The sequence below is a fragment of the Aythya marila genome, assembly GCF_965140915.1.
Source record: "Aythya marila genome assembly, chromosome: 2".
Taxonomy (NCBI): Eukaryota; Metazoa; Chordata; class Aves; order Anseriformes; family Anatidae; genus Aythya; species Aythya marila.
Genome location: NC_139043.1, coordinates 6443218 through 6465963, shown reverse-complemented (window position 1 = coordinate 6465963; position 22746 = coordinate 6443218). Strand labels below are relative to the sequence as shown.

The 22746-nt window shown below is 46.3% G+C and overlaps 1 protein-coding gene across 2 annotated transcripts in view; it reads left to right on the top strand.

The window, feature by feature from the left end:
- ACVR2B (activin A receptor type 2B) overlaps positions 1-22746 on the top strand; it is a 95770-nt gene that overhangs the window by 55934 nt on the left and 17090 nt on the right. For both annotated transcript variants that reach the window (XM_082752432.1, XM_082752433.1), the window contains exons 2-5: positions 14722-14929; positions 18648-18757; positions 20108-20259; positions 21572-21715. In XM_082752432.1, the coding sequence (XP_082608558.1) occupies positions 14722-14929; positions 18648-18757; positions 20108-20259; positions 21572-21715 (614 nt within the window). The remainder of the gene's footprint in view (positions 1-14721; positions 14930-18647; positions 18758-20107; positions 20260-21571; positions 21716-22746) is intronic.

Here is a 22746-nt window from a genome sequence, read left to right as displayed (position 1 = left end):
GATGAGAGGATTTGAAGAAAAGTGGAGATGCTCAGGTGAAGGCACCGTGCTGCTCTGAGGGTGGTGGGAACTGGCTCTGGAGTGTTACGGAGGGCGGGCTGAGATTTCAGGAGGCCAGAAGGCAAACGAAAAGTGAAGCTAAAAGTTCTTCCTCAGAGGTGTTTGCTTAAACAAGCGAAATAAAATAAAATCTCTTAGAAGCAGCTTTGCGCTAGTGCGCACCCGAAAGGTCTGACAATTCAAAGGAAAAAAAAGAAAATGCTAAAAAAAGAAACTAAAACTGTTTGAAAGGCAAGAGCCTTAGAAGAAGGGCCATTGGCATGTGCAGTGTGTTCTGAAATTGCTTAGCAGAGAATATTGAATTGGGGGGGTGAAGAAACGGAGGGAGAGACTAATTATATATAATCTTAAAATGAATTAGGTGATATAAATGTAATGAAAGCAAATCCTGTTCCTGGAGAGACTTTTCAGTTTGCATTTTGATATCCTAGGGCAATGGCATGTTGCTCTCTGACAGACAACCATTTGATTTGGAAATATGTGAATAATTGGGAAGTGGAACCTCTTTGAATTTGTTACTTTCCCCTCTAGCGTCTGAAGGACTAATTATAGGAAGAGCTGAGAATGCCCTATGCAGGCATGCATGCAGCCAATTTTATACTTTGCCGGTTGCATGAGTCACTGAACTGCATCCTGTGCTCTTTGATATGTGTCCTTGCTTGGAATATTATATATTTATTTTAGCGATGGAGAGATAAGCGCGCTACACTCCGTGTTGCTGAGCTCCTGCAAAACATCTTATAAATACACGAAGTCCTTGGCTCCTACTGGAGGCGATGCTCACAGCATGCACGAAACCACTGCTGCATGGGGAGGAGCAGGGGCAGCTATAGCGTGGGATGGGTGTAAAGCCACGAGCCTGCAGGCAAGAGCTGCAGTTCCCAAGCTGAGTTACAGTGTCTTATATTCAGCTTTTGTCTCCTGGGACTTGGGAAGTTTGGGATTTTCTGACATTGACGGGTCAAATATTGCTGGCTGGTGCAGCCATTACTCATGGCTGGTTTGGATTCTGGGGCTTGGAGCTGTGCCTTCTGCTCCGGTTCTCCCCACAAGTGACTCCAGGACGAGGAATATTTGCTGCCGTTAGTAGAACAGAGCTGGGATGGGGAGCTGCAAGGTGAACCAGGTGGCTTCACAGGATGGCAATGCAGGATGAGGCTGTGCTCGTGGGTGTGCATGAGGCCGAGCGTGGGCATCCTTTGTCTCGCCTTGTTCCGGCAATGGCCGCTTCGGAAGAGACTTAACGTGGTGAGGACCAGATGTATTTTAAGCCCTTGGGGCCATATTGAAATGCAAATGGAAATGAAATGGCGTGTTACATCCAAGAGCAGTCGTGGTGGTGCGGGCGAGAGCGCTGTGTTGGCAGAGCGCGCATCGGAAGGGGCGAGCTGGGTATCAGCCCGGACAATGCCTTCCGCTGTTGGGAAACCTGCACATCATGCAATGTTGTATCTGGGGCTCTGAGGTCATTGTTACACAGATTATTTAAGCCTGGATGCATTTTTAGCTGGACTTTGTCTAAAGAATAAACACAGCCAGGGCTGATTTCCAGTCATCAGCTAAACAGCCAGATCAAGGGCTTGAGTCAGCGATCCTTGCAAAACGTTCCTGGCTGTCTTCAAAAACATTCCCTAACACTTTTTTGCTTTTTAGAATTGTAATTGTACAATGTAAACGGAAGCACACGTTATTTTTACTTCATGAATGACTCTGCTGACAGGAACTTGTGTGCGTGTGTTTTGTTTCTTCTTCTCACATGGGTGCGTGGGGCTCTGCTTCTGACCTGCCTCCATGCATGCCTGAGACTGTAGCCTAAAGACGGGACTAGTCCTCTTCTTAGAATAAATGAGCTTACTTATCTCCTTCCGAAAAAGCAGTGGCATGGGGATGGGAGTTAAATTTTTCACTAGACATGTGTCTTGTATCAGCACAACCAACACTTAGTCCCCATCCCACAAAGAAAGGTTGCTGGAAGCAGGACTTCAGCTCCTGCTTGCAAGGTTGCTAGGTCTGCCCTGGCTTTTGATGCAATTTGTACAACAGCTTCTGGTAGAAATGCCACTGTATATTCAGATTTCAGGGTGAGAAAGCTAATCCCCATCAGTTATCCCAACATTTTATGGCAAGGAAGACACTATGTTGAATCCTCGATGCACCAAGCTCAAACATGGTTGTAAAATGCCAGCACGGACTGAGCACCATGGGGACTTCTTTTCTTGGCTTAGATTTTCAAACTGTGTAGTGGCTTGTAGTGCTTACTTTGAGACACTTAAAACTTGTTTTCATCCCCCTTGAGAATCATTTTAAGATAGCTGAGGCTGGCTGCCCTGCATGAGCATCTTCACTGCCTTTGAAACTCTTGGACCATGTCTTCTTTCAGGATGCAGTGGAGTGGGCATGGACAGATTCCTCTGCTTCATTGTAGAAGTCACTTACAATGTCTCATTAGTGAATAATCACCATACTTTCCTCTCTAAATGGCAGGTATAAGTTCAGTGTATTTTTAAATGGTGCTTTTGGTTTGAGGACATGAAGTATGGCCAACGTACATTGGCCAGAAGGGACCAGAACAGAAGCCCACCCAGCCCAGTGGTCTGTCCCCAGCTATTGCCAAAAGACACCTGGGGAAGAACATCAGAACAAGCAAATACACGTGATTGAGCACCCTGTAGGAAGGGTTACCCACAGCACCTGCCCTTTGTATGAGGAGCCACCTCCTCCAGGCCTACTTTGGACCTGCATCCCACCAGCTTTGATTGTAGCATCATCAGTGGCTTCACCCTTACAAAGCTGGGGCTATCCCTGAGATGGAGCAGATCAATCAGAGATATTATTCTCCAGTCTTAGTTCAGCATTAAGAAGAGCACGCGTCTTTGCGCTCACAAGAAGCCCTAGGATAGCTATAATAACAGATTATGTTTTGCTGGGGTTATTATATTAAAGAACATAAATCCCATACTGGAGTATTTATATTGGAAAGTTTGAAATGTGATGGATGCCCACGGGAGATGTCCACATGTAGCAGTGGGCTGAAACTCTCCCATAGTCTGATCTTTGCTCTGACCTTAAAAATAAAAGGCAGAGAGCTCTCCATCCTTGTGGCTTCGACAGTGCCCAGAGCTGCTCTGCCTGGGGCAGGTGCATTCACCTTCTTGTCTGTGTGAAGCAGGTGGACAGGCCTGCACCCTCCAAAAAGTTACCTAAAGCCTTGTTTGCTCTTCTTGGACAGCTGCCACACGTTACCAAAGTTCATGAAAACTGGCTGAAAAGCCATGTTCAACCCTAGCGGGTAGCTGCCTGGTTTTATTGCTCCACCGGCTGCCATCACGGGGAAACTTTTCGCATTGCCTTGGAATTTTTTTGTTTTATTTTATTTAGAGTAAAAAAGGAGTTTATTGCTGGTTTGTCTTCCATTTCTGCTCCCGCTGATTACCAGGAGTGCGCAGCAATGTCTCATACTGCACCTCTTTATTAGACAGGTGGGAGTAGTTTGCACGCCTGTCCCCCCAAGTGTATGTGAGCGTGGGGAGGCAGTGAGAAGATGTGTTCAGGATTGCATTTACTCATCTCTGTGTAGCTGCCAGACCTCCACGAGCCTGTTCCTGCAGGCACCTTTCTCGTCTTACGACACACGCATGCGGAGGTAAATAAATGATTATTGCACCTCGCTGATGAAGCTCTTGAGGAGAAAGGAAAAGGGTTTGGCTGCAGCCTAAAATGAACATATTGTAGGGTACGGAGGGAGTGTCTGATTTTTGCAGGGTGGTTTAAACAAGGATGAATTGATCCTTGGTTGCCCTCCTAGTGAAATCCGGAGGAGTGAGAGGGAAAGAAATGTAAAATATCTCCAGGCTGAAGCGGTCTGCTCTGTCATGGTTGGGTATGACCTGCTCTCTGAAATCAGGAAAGGTCTCTCCGCTGAGTATTCAGGTCAGTAGAGGGAGGATATCTGCATAAAATGATAGCTTAGAAATGCAGCCAGCTCTCATGTGGTGCTTCACACATAGATGCCTGTTGATCATCCTATTTATGTATGGGGGAACCAAGGCATGGCAAGTCAGGGGGATGACTTGTGGTGGAACCAGGAGGGTGACTTTGGCATCAGAGCAGTGCCAGTAACACTCAACATGATGTGAATCACCAGGGATAAAACCTTCTCTTGTCACTGCAACAGTTGTGTCATCAATTCTACCAACCATATACTGTTGTTTTCCTTTCAGCAACTCATCTGCCTCCACCACCTGGGTTCTCATTACATTTCCAGTCATAAATCCTTCCAAATACTCATAGCTTTCCTGAAAGTGCCCAGGGAAGAGCTCCTCCATCTCCTTGTTCTCGTATGTCAGCACCTGAATATGTGGGAGCAGCTTCAGAGATGTGGAGATTCCCACACCTATCTGTGGTTTGGAAGTCATCTAGGAGTACACTGCTGAATCCTATAATATTATTTAATGTCATTTGATGCAATATTTGAGCTTAGTCACCGTGGGAATGGGCATCTAAATAGAAAATTGAACAGGAGGGGGATGCATGCAGTTTCTGGGGTGGAGCCATTGAGCTCGTGTCATCCGGAAAGCTTGGGCATGGATGGAAGGTAAATGCTTCTACTTCTATGCCAAAGTGGTCCAAAGTGTTTTAGTCTTCCTTATGGCTTGAAAACACTGCAAAACCCCAGGAAGGAGAGTACCTGCCCAAGAGCACGCAGTTATTTTGATGCTTTCCACCTCTGGAACAGGCAAAGTTTCAGCTCTTTGGGACAGCTCTGCTCAGAAACACATTTATTTCAAAGTGCAATCCAGATGCTGGTGACTGCATGTAATCAAGATAAAAGCTAATAAGGTGATTTCATTTTTTTTTTCTCTCTTTACATAATAACTCTTCAGCATCTCTTGTATAACTTGTCTTTAGAGACTCGCTGTAGTTATCCAGCCGTTTCTTTTGTGCCTTTCATTATTGTAACAGAAACAATCACTGGAAATTGCATGATGCTATTGGATTGTGCTACATTCCTTCCTCAGGTCATTTGATGGTTGCTTTTTTCAATAGGCCCAAAGGAGAAAGGTATATTTCTGTAAACACGAGACAAGTCCTAGATGTGCTGTAGTCACTTGGGAGATACTCCATTGTAAAGGAGGCTTTTGAAATTGCTCATGTGGGATTTGCCATTAGGAGCATAAAGACTGGAGAAATGGACTTCTGATTCAGCTGACAACTTGCTTCTCATCCTGTGAAGAATTTTAGGAATGTCTTTACTTCCTTTTGGAGGGCTTAAGGCTAGTGTGCAACTGCAAAGGCTAGAGAGTGGCTTTTCTTCCTGCCTCCCCTTTCTTTCTCCCTAGGTTCAGCCTCCTTCTCAGTCTTTGGCTGAAGCCTGTTAACTCTTGAAATACCAGTGTATTGGGAAAAAGGCTTTCAAAAGTCAGCATATTTATGTTGTTGTTGTTATTTTGTTGTTGTTGTTTGTTTGTTTCCTTTTTTTTTTTTTTTTTCAAAAGTAGAATGATGTAAGTAGTGTAATAAATGTTGCTTGCTTCAAGGAGTTATCACCTATTTTCATACTGCTGTGGGCAGAACTGGGGAAACTCTGACTGGGATGTGGTAACGTGTGTTTGTCCTTCATCAGTTATAAATTATATAAACTATAAATTGTGCTGGTGCTTGTTTGTGCACTGTACTTGGGTTGTATTCTTACCTTTTGAGCTTAAACTTACCAGGGCGTCAGAGCATCAGTGATCGCTCACACACTGGTGGTTGCAGGTAGGACCAGCAGCTAAAACTTATGCATTTTATTCTTTAGAACTTATTGAAATATGGGAATTTTGTCATTCTGTATTTCGTATGAGTATGGTCTTTGCCCCAAAGGCTTAATAACCCATCAAAACATTGACCATGAAATCCAAGCAGGCTGGGAACTGTGGCCCTTGCTGCAGCTCAGTTGAGGCTCTGGATCAGCCAACAAATGTTCATGATCAGGCTAGAATTGAGATTGGACCTCATACATTGGAAAGGAGGAAATCTGGTAAAATTTTTAATTTTCCCATGCCTTTTCTTCACCTGGCTGGCAAGGAGAAGCTAAATACCTGTAAAGCCATGGAGGAGCAGGGGGGTAACCTTACAAATTGGATTTCCAGGCAGAGAGAATCTTCCAGTGACAAAGAGTTGTGAGATTAATTCTTTCATGAGTCTACCACTCACTTGTGTAATCTGCTGATAAAGTGAGTCCTCTCTAGGGTACGTTTGGATCTTCGTCAATGATGGAGTTTAAAACAGTGATTTTGAACCCTGTCCTGGCAGTTTAGAAAGATTGTGCTGTTTTATTTTCATTCTTCCTCCATCCTGCTGAGAAAACTGCCCAACTCCGAGTTTTGATCATTCAAGTGGAAGAGGGTGACAAGAAGACAAACAAACATCATTTAGTTCTTGGGGGCATGCTTTCCTGATGCCTGACCTTTTGGACTTCCAACATCTTCTTGTCCATTTACATGCATTACAGTTTTTCCAATTACCAGTGAATTAAATTTGGAATTGTGGTATTTGGAAATGTCAAGCAGAATCAATAGAAAAGCACTTGGGGCCCAATCTTAGTAGACTCAGCACATTTTAAAGCATATTTGAAATGTCCCTGCTGATAAATCTCGGAGGACCACGTGTAGATTATGAATCGAGGTGCTGCTCTTTGGGTACCAAAACTCTCGGTGGCTTACCCAGGTGCGCAGTTTCAACATTATTTTAGGTGTGTATGGTGTGCTAGACACATCGGGCTCTGCCTAGAGAAGATCTTATAAATAAGGAGCTCTGAAAGGGCATTTCTGCAGGTGACAGCAGCATGGGAGGATGAAGGTGGTGGGATGGAGTAGAAGGACCGGGAAAGGTATCACCACGTGGTTATCACTCTTCAGGTCTCTGCATTCCACAAGGAGATGCTCCCGTATCCTCATCCCTTTGCCTCGAAGGAAATTGGTTTTGTAGGCTTGCTTTGAATGCTTTTCAAAACTTTGGTGTGCGAGGAGAAAATATTTATGAACATACATGATTTCACTTCCTCCTCCCATGCTCTTTTGAGACCTCATGCTGTCTCCTGAGGAGAATGGGAGAGAACAAACGATTTTGTTTTAAATGTCATTTCAGAATTTGCTGCATATTTTACTTAGTGATTTGTGGCATCTGGTCAAAATCTGCCCTCTGCTTGATTTTTAGGAGCGCAGTTGGAAATATCTTTATCTTGTCATTAAATTCTAATATTTTCTCGCCGAGGTTGCAGAGTTTGGGGTTTGACACAACCTTCTCAGTAGGTTATTTGCACAACGTGTAGCCCAAGAGGGTCCTTTTTCATGCCAGAGAGTAGTTGTTGCCATCCAAAGGCAAATAAATTGTCTGCTTAATGCTTTTACAAATGTGCATCTTGAATTTAAGAAAAAAAAAAATACCGAAAAAAATGATAGGCTTGTTCAAAATCTCACGGATAAGGGAAAAAAACAACCTCTTCTTTATGGAAATCCTATAGCAAGCAAGGCACTTCCTTAAGTGTGGTGGTGGAAAGGGGTCAGTGGAGATAGGGTTGGCATTTTCCTGGTTGACTTGTGGCAAGGGTCCTGGACATGTAGGTGTCCTTTGGGGAGGTGGCACGTTGGGGACAAGGAGCCCAGCTCAGGTTTTCGGTGCGTAATGCCGCGTTGGTTGAGGCTGGCTTCGTTTTGTTTTTATCCTCCTGTGGGCAGCGGAGGAGTGTGTGCATGTCTGTTAAAAAAAAAAAAAAAAAAAAGGAAAAAGAAATTGGGCCTTTTTGTGTGTTATTACTAATCCAGTTTGAGCACTGCTGTCCAAATTGCCTCGTTTGTGACCCCGAGTGCATTTAAACATGAACTGCAGAAGCACCATGGCATTAAATGCTTCTGATTGATCTCCCTGATGGCTTTATTAAAGAACTAAAACCTTTTTTGGGGAGACAGATACAGTTAGCAATGCAAAGGGAGAAATCTAATTACATTTTGGCTTTGTCCTTAACCGAAATGGTACAAAATAGGATTTTTCTAATGGCTAACTAAAATGATCTCTTCTTTAGATAAAATATAGGAACGACCAGCTGAGTTCAAGTAAAAAAAAAAACAACACACTGCTTCCAAAAATTGATTAACTGCTGGCAACGTTTCTGTCCTGCTGCACGCCAGTCCAGCCGCTGACCTGGCCAAACCTCCTTGGATCCCTCTGCCTGGCCGGAGAAATGATTTACGAAGCCTTTTTCTGCCCGATCCTCCCCTTTGGGCCAAGAGATTAATCTCACCGGCCACGCGTGTGCGCGCGCGCGCTCTGTATTTCACTGAGTCCTTTTTCTACCCACCCTCTTTGACTTAAAATACCAGGGAAATCATTCAGAAGGATTAAATCTTTATTGCATCTTTTCCCCTGGTTGGTGGTAATGTCTTAAAGCGTGCTCCTTCTATTTTACAAAACAGGTTTAACTAGCAGTTTGGGGGGAAATTGTAATAAAGATCTACTTCTTTTAAATAATTTCCTTGTTATCTTTTAACAGACTTAAGCCCAAGTTAAAAAAGAGATATATGGGGAGGGGATTGCTACACAGATGTCCGTGGAAGCTGTGAAGCGTGACTCATGGTGTGAATATAGAAGCCCTGAGTTGTCATCCCTGGTGAGCAGGGAGGATGTATTTCTTAATATTAAAGTTCCTTTTTTAATTTTAAAAGAAAATGACTTAAAGCCTCCTGTCCTTTTGAGACTGGTTGTCAATGGCATCATTGCAGGTTACCATGGCGATAGATGCTGAGATAATAGATTAACAGCCATTGATTGACTAGAAAACTTGAAGCTCTTTTATCGTGGGATATGCCAAATCTATTGACAGAAAACAGAATTCAAAGTAATATCCTCCCTTGGCGTTATGTTCTCAGTGCTGCACAGGCTGCTTTTACCTGAGCCAGCTCGAGAGCCAAAACGTTTTGAAATAGTTGATTTTTTACCAGGATTTTTAATTAGTCAAGGCACTGCCCTGGAGGATCTCCCACACCCAGCTACCTGGAAGGGCTGAACCTGGGGCTTGCTCCTGGGTGTCTGTGGGCATGGGGCTGGGCTGCCAGCCCCAGGGTCCCCAGGGGCACAGCAAAATTTTGGCTCATTTCTGGTACGTGGGGCCTCACCGATTCAAAGCTTTGGTAAAGAGCGAGGGATACGAGCAGGAATCTTTAAATCCTCACGCACAGTTACGTACTTAACCACAGATGTCATCACTGGTTTGATGCTTTGCCTAAAAATGTATTTTGACCTATTATTTAAGGACGGCAGGAATGAAATCACTGCGCTCGGGGAATACGCGCCGGAGCACCACGTACTAATTGTGGAGTCGTTATAGGCTCTGCAGAGATGCAACTGGGTGGTCTCTCTAGAGCAACGTTTTCCAAACTTTTCCAGTTGCAAGCTTCCCCTGGCTTGGTTTTGTGATCTGAAATGCTAGCAACAACTGGAGTTCCTTTAAACTGCAGACCAGCGTGAAAGTTTGGGGCTGGTGTCTGGGGCGGGGAGAGTTTGGGGGCAGCAGCCCTATTTCATTGCCTTTCCCTCCTGCACCCAATGCCTCCTGGTGTGCTCTACACTTGTATCCTCAACCAGATGATGTCCCTGTGCCAAAAGGCAGCCCTGGTGGCTGGGTGAGCATCCCTGTGGGTGCTGAGCAAGGGCAAGGGGCGTGCGTGTGCCCGCGCTGCAGTGGCTCACCCCGGAGGATGCCACGTGGCCAGGTGAGTGCCCAGCAGCCTCACAGTCCCCTGCCTGCCCAAACCGTGCCGTGGGTGGAGGGATAGCTCTTGGAAACAAAACCAAACCTCAAACAAAGGGCCCGACTTTCATAATCACACATGCAAGAATGCATCCGCAGTTGCTTAATTGCTACATGCAATTACCCTCCAAATTAGAGGGCAATTACCCCAATTCGGTGTACAATCTCTGTCATTTTATATTATAAAATTACATGTACAAATAGCTATATAGGGACATAACTAAGTGTTTGCAAATAACTTCAGTTGCATACACAGTTTCATGTATAAAGCCCGGTGGTTTTGACAGTTAGGCAAACAGACTGTCTGGGAAATCACTCCGTGTTTATGCAGACTATTTTGACACATCCCATCTTCTCGTATATACTTTCATTTTAGGTTTTAAAAAGGGGGCAGGCAGAGATAAGGAGCTGAGATTTATAGCAGCCTTCAGCCTTGGGGAAGATATTCCCTGTGTATCTAATTATGAGTTAGGAGCCCAGCAACTGCTAACACCTAGACCCGGCGCTGCTACACAGGATCCTGGCTATAATTTAGCGGCTGTCGGATAATGACACAGCCCCGTTGATCTGTCGGCAGCTCCAAATGAAGAGAGCAGAGCCTGAGTCTCAGATCAACAACAAGGTCCCAAGGCTGAAGTCCTGCGGGTCAGGAGGACCCTGTTTAATGAGCTCCCCGTGCGCCTGGCGGCTCCCAGGTGCTCCCGTGGTCCTCCCGTGTCGCACAGCTCCTCTTCCATCATTACCTGCCTCAGATGGATGCTGGGGGCCTTGCTAGGCAAAACCCTGGTGATGCTCGGCTCATTTGGAGCAGAAAATCCACCTGAGGGAATCAGCCTGATGACAGCTTCTCAGGGCTGAATTCGGGTGCTTGTGGGTGGGCTCCCTCTGTCCTCATAGTGTTGGGGTGCTGGGTGTTGTTTGGGCTGGGTGGTGCTTCGAGGATGTTTGTGCACAGCTTCTGTTTGGGGAAGGCTGGGGAGAAGCCGTGCTGCATCGTCCCCGAAGCTCCAGCTTGGTGCAGCAGGGTGCCAGAAACCAAGCCGCTGGTGCAAAGCCTTAATTCTTCGTTATTCTTCGACTTCAAGCAGGGCTCGAGATTTTATTCCCTACACGGGGGTTTGTAGGTTGTGGTGTTAAAACCAGCTGGTGCTGCTGTGCACAAAGGGAAGCCGGTGTTCCAAGCCAAGCCTCGTTGCATCAGGTGTGCACAGGTGAAAGGAGAAAAGTGCTTCCCTTGCCCATTTTGGGGCAAAACCCTCTGATTCTTTCAGCTTGAAGCAAGCAGCAGGGCATGGCTCAGCTGCAGCAGCTTCCAGCCTGGCATTTCTTGCAGACCTCATGGGGTTTTGGGGAATTGGGTATGTGTCCTTGACCCGAGGGGGAAACAGGAGGCAGCAAGACCTTCATGCCTTGAAGAAGCAGGAGCAGAGGTTTCCTCCTCTTACCCCACCTCAGAGGGACAAAACCCACTTTGAACCCTTCCCTCCCTCCATTTCAAGGGGCTTTTAACACAGCAAATGCAGATAAGGTGGCCAGCTGCAAACTTTGCTCTCTGCCTGATCCATCCCAGAGCAAGGTGAGAGGGTTTCCTGATGAGCCGAAGCAGCGGGCACATCAACAGCCGCTCCTGGAGCTGTGTCCTTCATGCTGAGACCTTCTCGGGCACAAGCAGAAGGGTTTCCTGCAACTCCAGGCACCTAGCAGGCTGGGGATGCTCACCAAGGGGCTTTTTAAGAAGATCTAAAAGCAGGTAGCAAACACACGGGATTTTTAAAGCGTCTCCCGAAGGCGAGCATCCTTAAGAGCGGCGTTAAGGGAAACGTACGTGTATTTAGTCATCCATCCCAAACTTTGTACGTGCTTTTGTTCAACTTTGATAGGGGGAAAAAACTGCGAAAGGCCGTTTTCTTGGCGCGGTTGCTGTTTGCAGAGTTCGCTTTGCGTGTTTGCAAGCAGATCGTACTCTTAATCTGAAACTTGTTCCAGAAAAGACAACTGTCTTGGGGGAAGGGAGCCTGGGCTGAGCTCAGGATTTAGCGGGCTGAAGTTTCTCTTTTCAAAGCACAGTGGAAACCTCAAATCTCCCCGCAGCTTTGTGCATTGCATCGGCCCAGGTGGAGAAAGCAGAGGCTGCCCGATATTGCTTGAGGTTACAGACAGTGGTAGCTGAGCTGGGATTAGATTTTGGGGCTGCTTCCCAGGCAAGTGGTTCATTAAATCTCCTCCTTTCTGGGAGATTTGGTTGGGGGAGGGAGAGGAAATTTCCATCTAGTGCAGAAGCAGGATTTGGGTTGCGCTGATGGGAACGATGTCACAAAATGGGATTCGAGGAATGGACCAATTTCCAGCAAGTATCAGCTGGAAGCCATGTTAAGTATTACAATGAAGCTAAGATATTTACTCATTCCTTTATAAATAAAAAGGCATCAGCCCCTCTGCACACGAGGCGATGCTCCCTCGCTTTCCTGCTGATTTAACTCTTATTTAGCAAAAACGCTTAATCTGCCCTAACAAAGCGCAGCGTAAGTAGCAGCAGAACAAATATCAAGGCTTTAACAAGGAGTGTCAATATTGACACTGTTCCGTGTTGAGGGATATTGGTAGGTTGTTTTTATTATAGTAAGCAACTTGTCAGAGGAAAACTCAGATGGAGCTTTGCAAGTGCCGATAAAACCTGCAGGTGCTATTGAAATTGAGCTCTTGTTCGTGTGTGCTTTGAATATAATTTCCAGTTCCTGAAGTCAGCTTTATGACTTGCTCGTACCCCTCCTTCCTTCCAGTCTCTCCCACGATGCAGATGAAACATTCTTCCCAAAAAAGAGTTATCGAGGAATCGAACACCTCTTCAAAATGCAGAGAGATCTTTCCAGTCCGATGGGTTTGCTCCATACCACAAAAATTTTACCCGTCGCTGAGGCCAGGTGTGTCGGTACCGGGAGCAGGCTGGGCACATCACCCCCAGCCCATATAGGAACCGTGGTCATACTTCTTGTGGTCACTCTTCTTGTGGTCACATTTCTTGTAGTCACACTTGTGGTCATGCTTCTGCCCTGTACAGGGTCATCTTTTCTCAAGTGACAAGGGAAGGATGCAAGGAAGTGATCCCAAATCGCACCAGGGGAGGTTTAGATTGGACATTAGGAAGAATTTCTTGATGGAAAGGGTGCTTAGGCACTGGAACAAGCTGCCCAGGGAGGTGGTGCAGTCCCCATCCCTGAAGGTGTTAAGAGATATGGAAGTGGCACTAAGGGATGTGGTTTGGTCTCGGGACTCAGTAGGTCAGGACAATGGTTGGACCTGATGAGCTCGAAGATCTTTTCCAAGCTGCAGGATGCTGTGACGCTGTGCAATCCTTACCTGCTGCCTGTGGCCAGCAGAAGGCTGCATCGACAGCTTGATTGCCATCAAGGCAAGGAGCTGGTGCCCATGCCTGGCTGGGTGTTTCCTCTGCCAGCTGTAAGCCACTCGCTGCTCCATGTCTCCTGAAAGTCAAATTGAATCACCTTTTAGAGACCTTTCCGAAGTGGCTGCTTTGCCTCGTAGAGCAAGAATCAGAGATGAGGTTGCATTTAGATCATCCAGACGTGGCCCTGACCGCCTTAAACCCAACATTAAAAGTTGCACACACAGCCTTGGGAGAAGGCAGAGTCGTAAAAACACTGCAAAATTTTCCTGCCAGAAGCGTAGTTCTGCGGTTTGCAAAGCTCTGGCTATTCTGGGAGCACAGCACTTTCATTTCACCATCCTGCGGGACCCATTCATGTTTTTTTACCCAATTGTCAACACAGTTTATTGGGATACCAACATTTTTTTGTGATTGCGATCCATCAGTGTAACAGCCAGGTCTGACCTTGCCTTGGATGGGTGATCCCAAGGGCAGATGGCTGCAGGACATCTCAGGATTCGCAAAGCCACGCGCTTCGTGGTGCTATTTCTGGCTATCTGCTTACATCTCGTGTGTTTGGTTTCCTTCTTTCCACTCGTTTTAAACAAATCATCAAAATGCTGTGGTGCAGAGTATTTCCAAATAAAGAGAGGATTTCTAAGGTTTAAGACAAATTATGTCACATGCGGATATCACCATGTCCTTGCTTAACTCCTTTTTTAAACTGGTGTATCTATAATTGTGTTTCTGCTCTGCAGTCTGATGGCTGTGGAGGAATTGCTTCACTTTAGGGACTGCAGAAACTCCTTGGTCCTTTGATACAAAGTTGAGTAAAAACACAGGGAGAGTCCTTGGTTTGTGGTAGCCAGAGGTTCATGTGGGGTGACCAAAGTCGTTCGGGGAATGGAGTTGCTTTTGCTGAAGGCTGAGTGAAATAAGCCTGAAATGGGATTTAAGGTTAGGACTGGGTACTGGTCTGGCCCTGCTCTCCAGGATGAATATTCTCCATTCCCAGTTACGTCCTACCCGCATAATAAACTCTTTATTTTTAGGTGGTGTTTCTTGAAATAGCAGTGGAGAGGGAGGCTGTAACTACCTTGTGTGGCAGCCCAGCACGTGGCAAGCAGCACTCTGGGAGGTTCTCTTTCCTAACCAGGCCTTCTGTGGTTAAAAAACACAGTGTGGATTGCCGTGCCACCTCCCCATGCTAGGGACCTGTGGTTGAGGCACTGGCCAGAGGGGACCTTGGGGTCTGTGTGGGGCTCTTGACTTCACCACAGGCTCCTGGTGTGAGCTGAGGCCAACCTGATCCCTGCTCTCCACCTCAAATTGGCAAAGGAGAACACGCTGTGCTGAAGTTCATGTCTATGGCACGTGTAGTTCAATACCAACGCGTGCGTCACCCAAAGCAAGGCCCCGTGGAGATGCGCCTCCCGAGATCTGTGAATGATTGTGCTTGAACATGCTTGGGCTTTGACTTTTGCTGCAGGACCAGGCCACGGGGAGGCGGAGACGAGGGAATGCATTTACTACAACGCCAACTGGGAGCTGGAGAAGACCAACCAGAGTGGCGTGGAGCGCTGCGAGGGGGAGAAGGACAAGCGGCTCCACTGCTACGCCTCCTGGAGAAACAACTCGGGATCCATCGAGCTGGTGAAGAAAGGCTGCTGGTTAGACGACTTCAACTGTTACGACAGGTAATAGCCTAACTGGTTTCCCTGAAGGCAGGTTTAATTGTTGCTCTAAGTGCAAAAGCTTGTGATTTTTGCATCGAGGAAAAGAAAGCAGGTCCAAGTCAATTGGCCCATTCATCCCCAGTAATTACCTCTGTTGCTAATGCAGCTCTCAAAATTGTCACTTTAGTTTCTAAATAGAGGCTGCAAAATGCACTTTAAGTTTTTTTGTTGTGTGGTGTTTTTTTTTTCTTTCTTCTTTCCCTTAGCAAAGCTTTGATAATTCTGGCATGCTTTGAAAAACGTGTCCTGTACCATCAAATGAAGAGCAATATGTTCTTCCAAGAGCATTTGGCGATACAAAGGAAAACTTGGAATCATTTGGATCTCTCTAGAAAAAAAAAAAAAAAAAACACACAGATATCTGGGGGTGTTTAGAGGTTGAGATATTCTGGCATTTGTGATGTTGCAAAAAGTTTTGCTGTTCTTCGGCTGAGCGAAGAGATAGGCTGGGAGAAAGAGTGGGACAGCAAAAGTAACGCTCATGTTTGCGTGTTGCTGCAAGTAACGAGCTGAAAAGCAGAGCAGCTTTGTAGTATGAAGGCTCCAGCCTCATTAAATAGCTGGGAGAATAAGCTAGTCTTTTCTCATTTCCCTTAATGCAATTCTACAGAGGGGAAAATAACTCCAGCTGAAGAAAACGGCCCTCTGAAGTTTCCCGGTTCAAAAGGACAATGCTCAGTAGTTCAGAGCTCAGGCAGCGTTTCTGTTAAAAGCGAGAACAAAACAACAAACACCAACCAAACAAAGCCCAGCTCTATCAATAAGGAGGATCAGAATACAAAATTCAATGATTTCCCTCAGTGTCACACCCGCATAAGCTGCTGTCACCTTCGTTGCAATCACAGCATCGTTTTTCTAGCTTCCAATCCTAAAGGTTTTAGGACACCAGGTCCTAAGCTGTCGGCTTTAGCTGGGACCAGCTCTGTCCGATGGCTGGAAGTTTTCCTTAGTCATTGCACGGTGTCCCTGGTCTTGTGCCTATTGTCTTGGCATGTCCCAGCTGTGAGTTAGTTCCTCATCTTCCTTCTCTTACTAGCTCTAGGCTTTCTTTCCTACCACACCTATTCCCTTGCCGGTTGCAGGGTTGGGCTCCGTATAAAATTAACTTTTTATTTTTAACTGATAAATCAATCCTTCTTGGCCCATTAGTTTTTTTAATGCCAATTCTCCTGAGAACAGAAAGTCACTCTAGCTCGGTATTTCCAAGCAGAAGTGTTTACTGTAAACAGATTTCTCCTTTCAGTGCCTGCTTTCGTTCGCAGTGACACTGGTATTGTCACTGAGAGCCTCCGTGCAGGGATGTAGTGCTTCTTAATCTTTGTCATAATGTGTTGCTCCGTTACAACGGTAAAAAGTTTCCAGGGCTCCTCACAAGCCTTTTCTCAGCCCTGGGGTTGAGCATCCATTATCCTGCAGCCCGATTCTTCAAAGTCGCAGTTCAGGGCAGAGCTAAAAGATGTTCTGAGAATTAGCAAACAAGTGCAAGTGTTGAAAGCAGCATTTGAAATAAAGGTTAGCTTTAATTAAATAAGGGCTGTTTAAATCGAGTCTTTTTTTTTTTCTTTTTCCCTTGAGTGCCCTCTTCAGTCTTTCATGCAGGTAGCGTCGCATCCCACAATGGCAAAAACAGCTTAAAAGATGATTTTTGCAATCAGCAGTGCTGTGTTGATGCCCTTCCTGTCTTCGTCTGCGGCACCTTTGTGCTGGATGCTGAGCTGCTGGGTGCTGAGCTCCTTGGGCGATGCACCTGGAGCTCCCTGCAGTGTCCCCTGCATGCAGTACACAGCCCTGCTGGGTCCTCCTGCAGCATCTCTGGGTTTAGCACATTGGCAGCACTTGGTGTTACAAGGCAAGCATGTAACTGTGTCACGGGAAGGTGACAAATGCAGGGCAGCAGCAGTCAGGATGCTGAGGATGAGGGCTCCTTCCTCTGCTCTTTATAATAAGGAAACCAGAACGCGGCATTGAAGGCTGTAGGGGAAAGGGACTGGTTAAAAATCAACCGGGTGCTATTTGTTTATTTACACAGCCCCACCGGAGAGGTCGTGCTCACATTCCCTTGAAGAGCACGTGAACTGCCTCGAAACGTGCTCTCGCTGCCGTAGAAAAATGTGTCATTCTCTCCCACTGTATCATTTCTAATATTTGCTAAGTATAACATGTCAGATGTACCTGGATGGCTGCCCTGAGCGCGCACCAACTGAAAGACGGGGATAATGAACTGCAGATGTGGAGCAGGCTGTTTTCACTCATTAGCTTGATTTCTTAACCAACAGATTTAGCAAAGGATGTGTTTGCTATTGAAGACTCCAATACCGATGCTTTTAAATCCAAATGGCTTGTTATCTGATTTCAAGGAAAAACATCTGGAAGCATTGCTTAACTTGTTGAAATATCTGTGTCCATTTGAATAACTCAAATAGCTGCTTTCTGCTTTGAAGTTGAAAAAGAAAAAGCCCCCCGAACCAACCAAGTGCTTCCCAGCTGAGGCCTGGCATGAGGCATTTCAGCTAAAACTGCCTTGTTTTTTTTTCCCCGAAAGGAATAAAGTTCTGACAACTACCCTGCGTGGCGATTTAAGAGAGCCCTTTCCATCCTCCTCGTGGCATTATGTCAGCGATACCACAGAAAGGGAGGCTTGGCATGGGTTCATAAATGAGTAATAATGTCAAACACATATGATTGTTTTGCTACTTCCTCCGAGTGGTTGAAGGAAGGAAGTTATGCATATAATTTAGCCGGTCTTCAGGAAATAGTTTGATACAGCTCTCTGCAGAGAGCGGCTCTGCGAGCGGAATAACTAAAAGCAGAGGGCAACGCCGCGAAAAGTGGCAGGGAAGGGAAGTGGGTATTTAAGAGACAGAAAGAAAGGACTGCTGGAGCCCTGCAGAAATCATCTCTCTGCATCGATCTGTGGGAGAGGGAGGATGGGGGGAAGTGGAGTTGCTCTGGCACGTGGAAGCCCCCTAACGCCTCGTGAAATGGGGAGGGAAACCTCAGCGCCGAGGAGGCTGCCTTGATAAAGGGGAAATTAGAAACGTGAGGGCTGCAACCTGAATTCCTTAAAGGCTTTCGTGCAGGTATAGGATTTTTTCTTAAAGGGGAAGGAGATGGCACTTGAAGATAAAACTTAAAAAAAAACAACGCAACAACAAACCTCCAGCCTCCCTCCTGCCTTCAGCAATCAGAGGCACTGCAGGTGTCTTGCGGCGTGTACAGTTAGGGATGCTAACGCCAGTGAGAGCAGGCTTAGCTCAGCCCTCTTCATACGAGCTTTATGGCACAAGCTTTAATTGCACGCTCAAACACCTCTCACCCCTAGCAGCATAGGTACAGGCTGCAGGAGAGGCACAACTCAGGATGCGAGGCACCTCTCTGTTGTTTTTCTGCTTCTCATTCACTTAGCGGAGCCTGCTGTTATTTATTATTCGCCATCTAATGTCTTTAGTACATATGGAAGCATTTGTTTCCTTTATGGCCTTTTCAAGGGTCTTTGCTATCCACCGGGATATGTGAGTGCTGAGTTTCCTGTAAGCAGAGCCTGCCAGGCTGTGCCAGCAGGACAAGGCACGTGGAGAAGACAAATTTGGGGATGTCTGTGTTTGTTCCTGAAGACGCAAGTTGGCTGACGTTGTTTTTCTCTTCCCTTTGCTGCTGTGTGTGTCCCTCCCTGACGCAGGCAGGAGTGTGTAGCCACAGAAGAAAACCCTCAAGTCTTTTTCTGCTGCTGCGAGGGCAACTATTGCAACGAGAAGTTCACCCACTTGCCTGAAGTAACCGGCCCAGAAGGTGAGTGACTGCTGTGGATGGGGAATTGCGGGGTTTCTTTGCCTTGACCCAGTTTGTGATGACTTTGGGTTGCTGGATGCTGAGCACAAAAATGCATCTGACAGGACGCAAATTGTCATTTGCTTACAAAATCCCCAAATCCTTCTTCTAAGAGTCTTTAAGAACAGTTTCTTAATGTAATGTAATTCTGGATAAAGTGTGTTGTACCAACACCTCGTCCATCACTAGTGAGGATTGGGTTTTCTTGGTGGTGGATGTTCACAGTGGGCTCTTACAAGCCCTCAGGGAAGAGGTCAGTGTAATTTACACAAGGGGGATCAAGACTCCATCTCTTAAAGGCGTTTTGACACCTACTTCTTTAATTTTCATTTCACAAGGCTCCAAAAACCTCGGGCATCCAGAGTTTTTGCTTTTTATTGGCTGAAACGCAGCGTTGTGTTGGTCTGAGCATTAAAAGGGAATGGGTGTGAGGTTTTGGATGTACTTCAAGGAAAAAAAAAGTCATAGTCAGTCCTGCTTTAGAGGCTAATAGAAAAGTGTTGGTTCCTTTTGCTGTAGGCTCACATTCAAGTATCATTCAATAAAAAATTATTAAAGCAGGTGTATCTTTTCCGTAAGATGATTCCTTTTGCTATCAACTACCTGCATTTACTGAGATGTTCCCAGAGACCATTATCAGATTTTCCTGGGCTTTCCTGTTAGGTTTTTAATTGTTTACATGGTTTTTATTATCTCCTGTTATTAATGTACCCGTAGCAACCTAGTAGCAAATACTCTTTCTCTCACAGTTTTTTTGTTTAATTTGGCAGGTCTTGCTATTTTTTCCTTCCCTGTCTCCAACATAGCAACATGGCTCCATTTAGTATTCCCATTGTTTGTGTCTCAACTGCACTGATGTAATTTGGAACAAGAACTACTGTGGGAATAGTGCATTTGATTGTGGCTCCTGCAGCATTTTACTGAAAACTGACGTCTTGTCAATCACTGCACAAGGCAAAGCAGCTCCACGAGGGGTCTCGTACTCTGCTTGCTTCATATCTTCAGAAGGGTTAAGAGGAGGAAATTTTCAGCCTTTAGATATCTCAGTAAGAATGTCCATGTTAAATGAAGGTCAGGGGGAAGCTCAGTCTGTGAAGTGTGATTTGGACCATTGGACTGTTAGTAATGGCAATATGGAAAAGAGTAAATGGTGGAGCCTTGTGCAAGGATGTGATGAGACATGCCACTAAGATTTGTTGGCTTTGGAGCAGAAGGAAGGGCAGTGTTGGGTTATGTCTGGACAGGTAGCTCACAGTGTGGGTACGCTTCTAAAAGGTCTTTCCCCATGTTCTCCCTGCTCTTTCCTCACAGTCATATACGAGCCACCGCCACCAACACCCTCTCTGCTCAACATCCTGGTGTACTCTCTGCTCCCCATTGCTGTCCTGTCAATGGCCATCCTCTTGGCCTTCTGGATGTATCGGCACCGCAAGCCCCCCTACGGGCACGTCGACATCAATGAGGTGAGGAGAAATTTCTGGCTTCTCCAAGTCGTTTCCCTCTGTTTGTACATTATGGTAGGCACAGAGGCTGCTCAGTATATCTACAATACCGACTGGTTTGGGTTAGAAGGGACCTCAAAGCCCATCCAGTTCCAACACATCCCACCAGCCCAGGCTGCCCCCAGCCCCATCCAGCCTGGCCTTGGGCACTGCCAGGGATGGGGCACCCACAGCTCCTCTGGGCAACCCGTTCTAGTGCCTCACCACCCTTATCGTGAACAATTTCTTCATTTTTCTTCAAATTTAACACTGTTCAGGTGGCCTAACTTTTCTTCTCCATCTTTTTGAAGTCAATGCTACAGTCGGCCCCGTGACAGCATTCATACCCCCTGTGAGGCTGGTGGGTTTAGACCAGGTTATCACCATTTCCAAAATTCCTAAGGGATGGAGTTACACAACCCTGCTTGGTGGCTACCCTTCCTCCCAAACCGTCAAACCCATTGCCTAATTTCAGCCAACTTTGCAGAGGAGTGGAGATTGTAGAGATTAGAAAGTCCCTATCAGTTTTATGGGGTGAGAGGAGATGTTTTTTCCCTGTTGAAGCTCAGTTTTTATGAGCCATCAGAGAATGCATGCAGGAGGTCATCCTCACAGCCCAAAGCCATCGAGAACTGGTCTTTGCTGGCTCTGCTGTGCCCTGAGCCTTCTGGTTTCTTCTGAAGGGGCCAGCAGCTTTCTCTGCCGTCTTCCTCTGCCCTGTACAGACCACGCTGGGAGCCTTTCAAGGCTGAAAGTAGATAGGACAGAGCTCCATTGCCACATGTTGGGGCTGCATTGTTCTCCAGGCAGATACTATCTTTATAATGCTGACAGACCTGTTTACTGCCCGCTGCTAGGGCTATGGGAAGCACTCCTAATTAAGTGCAAAGCAGTTGGAGGTTGTCGGTGTATTTTGCCGTTGGGTCACAAAGATGAAAAAGTTCCTACTTTTGGCAGGAGGTAGCCTTGAGGTCATCAGTGTTTTACAGCCCAAAATAGCCGTTGCTTTGAAAACACTGGAGAATTCAGGTTTTGCCAGAGGATGACAGGCAGTGGTTTGACACACAGAGTGACACTTGAAGGCACAGGTTGTTATATATGTTCTGTACAAATACCCTGCAAAGCAAAATAGGGAATTTAGTGCTGCTCTTGCTGTGAAGAGCACATCTCAATAATTTGGATGAAATAACAGGCCCCTTCTTCACACCTCTTTCCCCACACACTGTGTCTCCATTCCTCCTCCTTTGCTCTACAGTCCCACTTCAACTTGCGACAGTGTTTTTCTCTTGTGCAGGACCCCGGCCCACCACCTCCTTCTCCCCTGGTTGGCCTAAAGCCTCTGCAGCTCTTGGAGATCAAGGCGAGGGGACGCTTCGGCTGTGTGTGGAAGGCTCAGCTGATGAACGACTATGTGGCAGTGAAAATCTTCCCTATTCAGGTGAGAAGGGCATCACCTTCAGGGCTCGCTCGTAGGGCTGCCTGCCAGTGCTGAGATGCTCCGAATGCCTGTGGAGGTGTTTTGAAGACCATTACAAAGATGTGTTTGGACTCTTCTGCTGGGAGAAAGAGTTCAAGGACCCTCCATCCCCTATACTTTTCTCTGTGTAATTCGGTAATTCTCATTACCGAATGCTTCCTGCAGTAGTTGTTGCTGCAAGAAGGGCAAACAAGCACATTTTGAAATCCACGGGATCACTGCAAATGGCCGTGTTGTTAAAAGCCGGTCTGCAATGCCCGAAGTGCACAAAGGACCAAATCCCTGGCTTTGTGTGTCCTGCCCCAGCACACAAATCCTAAACCCAGACCCCAACCTAGCAGTTTTCAGCTTGCAGAGGCACAGCCCTGGTGCTGTGCAAGCTCACGGCGCTGCAGCGTGTCTCTCAGCTCACGTCTTCCACTCCAGGAAACCTTTGAATGCTCCTGACTTGACTGTCTAGGAATGGTAAATGGAAAGAGTAGAGCAATCAAAAGTCAAATGAGAGAAGAATGACTAAAACGCCTTTGTGCTCCTCCGCTACATCCTTATTCGTTAATTTTTTCTCCCTGTATTTGTTGTCATAGCGTTGCTAAAGGAGATTTGCACATCTTCTGTCCATGCCAGCTGTGACCTACTAGTAAATATTCAATAGAGCCTAGATTAGATTTTGCAGTCGTAACAATTACGGCTACAATGCAGATTTGGGTGCTGCATGCACAGGCTTTATCTCTGCCTTCTTTCTTTGGAAATCTCAAGAAATCTTATTTCTCAGCGAGGCTGGGCAGGGGGGTGGAATCCGAACCCAAACATGCGCTTTAGGAATAGCTGAGGATAATTTTGGAGAAGGGAGACTGAGAACAGCAACTTCCATTCTTCCTCCGGCACCTACCCTCTAGGAAAACAGCCTCATTTTGAAGGGATGCATCACATCAAAACGCTGGAGAATGGTATTAAGAGGAACATGAGCGGCTCTGACTGAGCTGAAGGGGCTG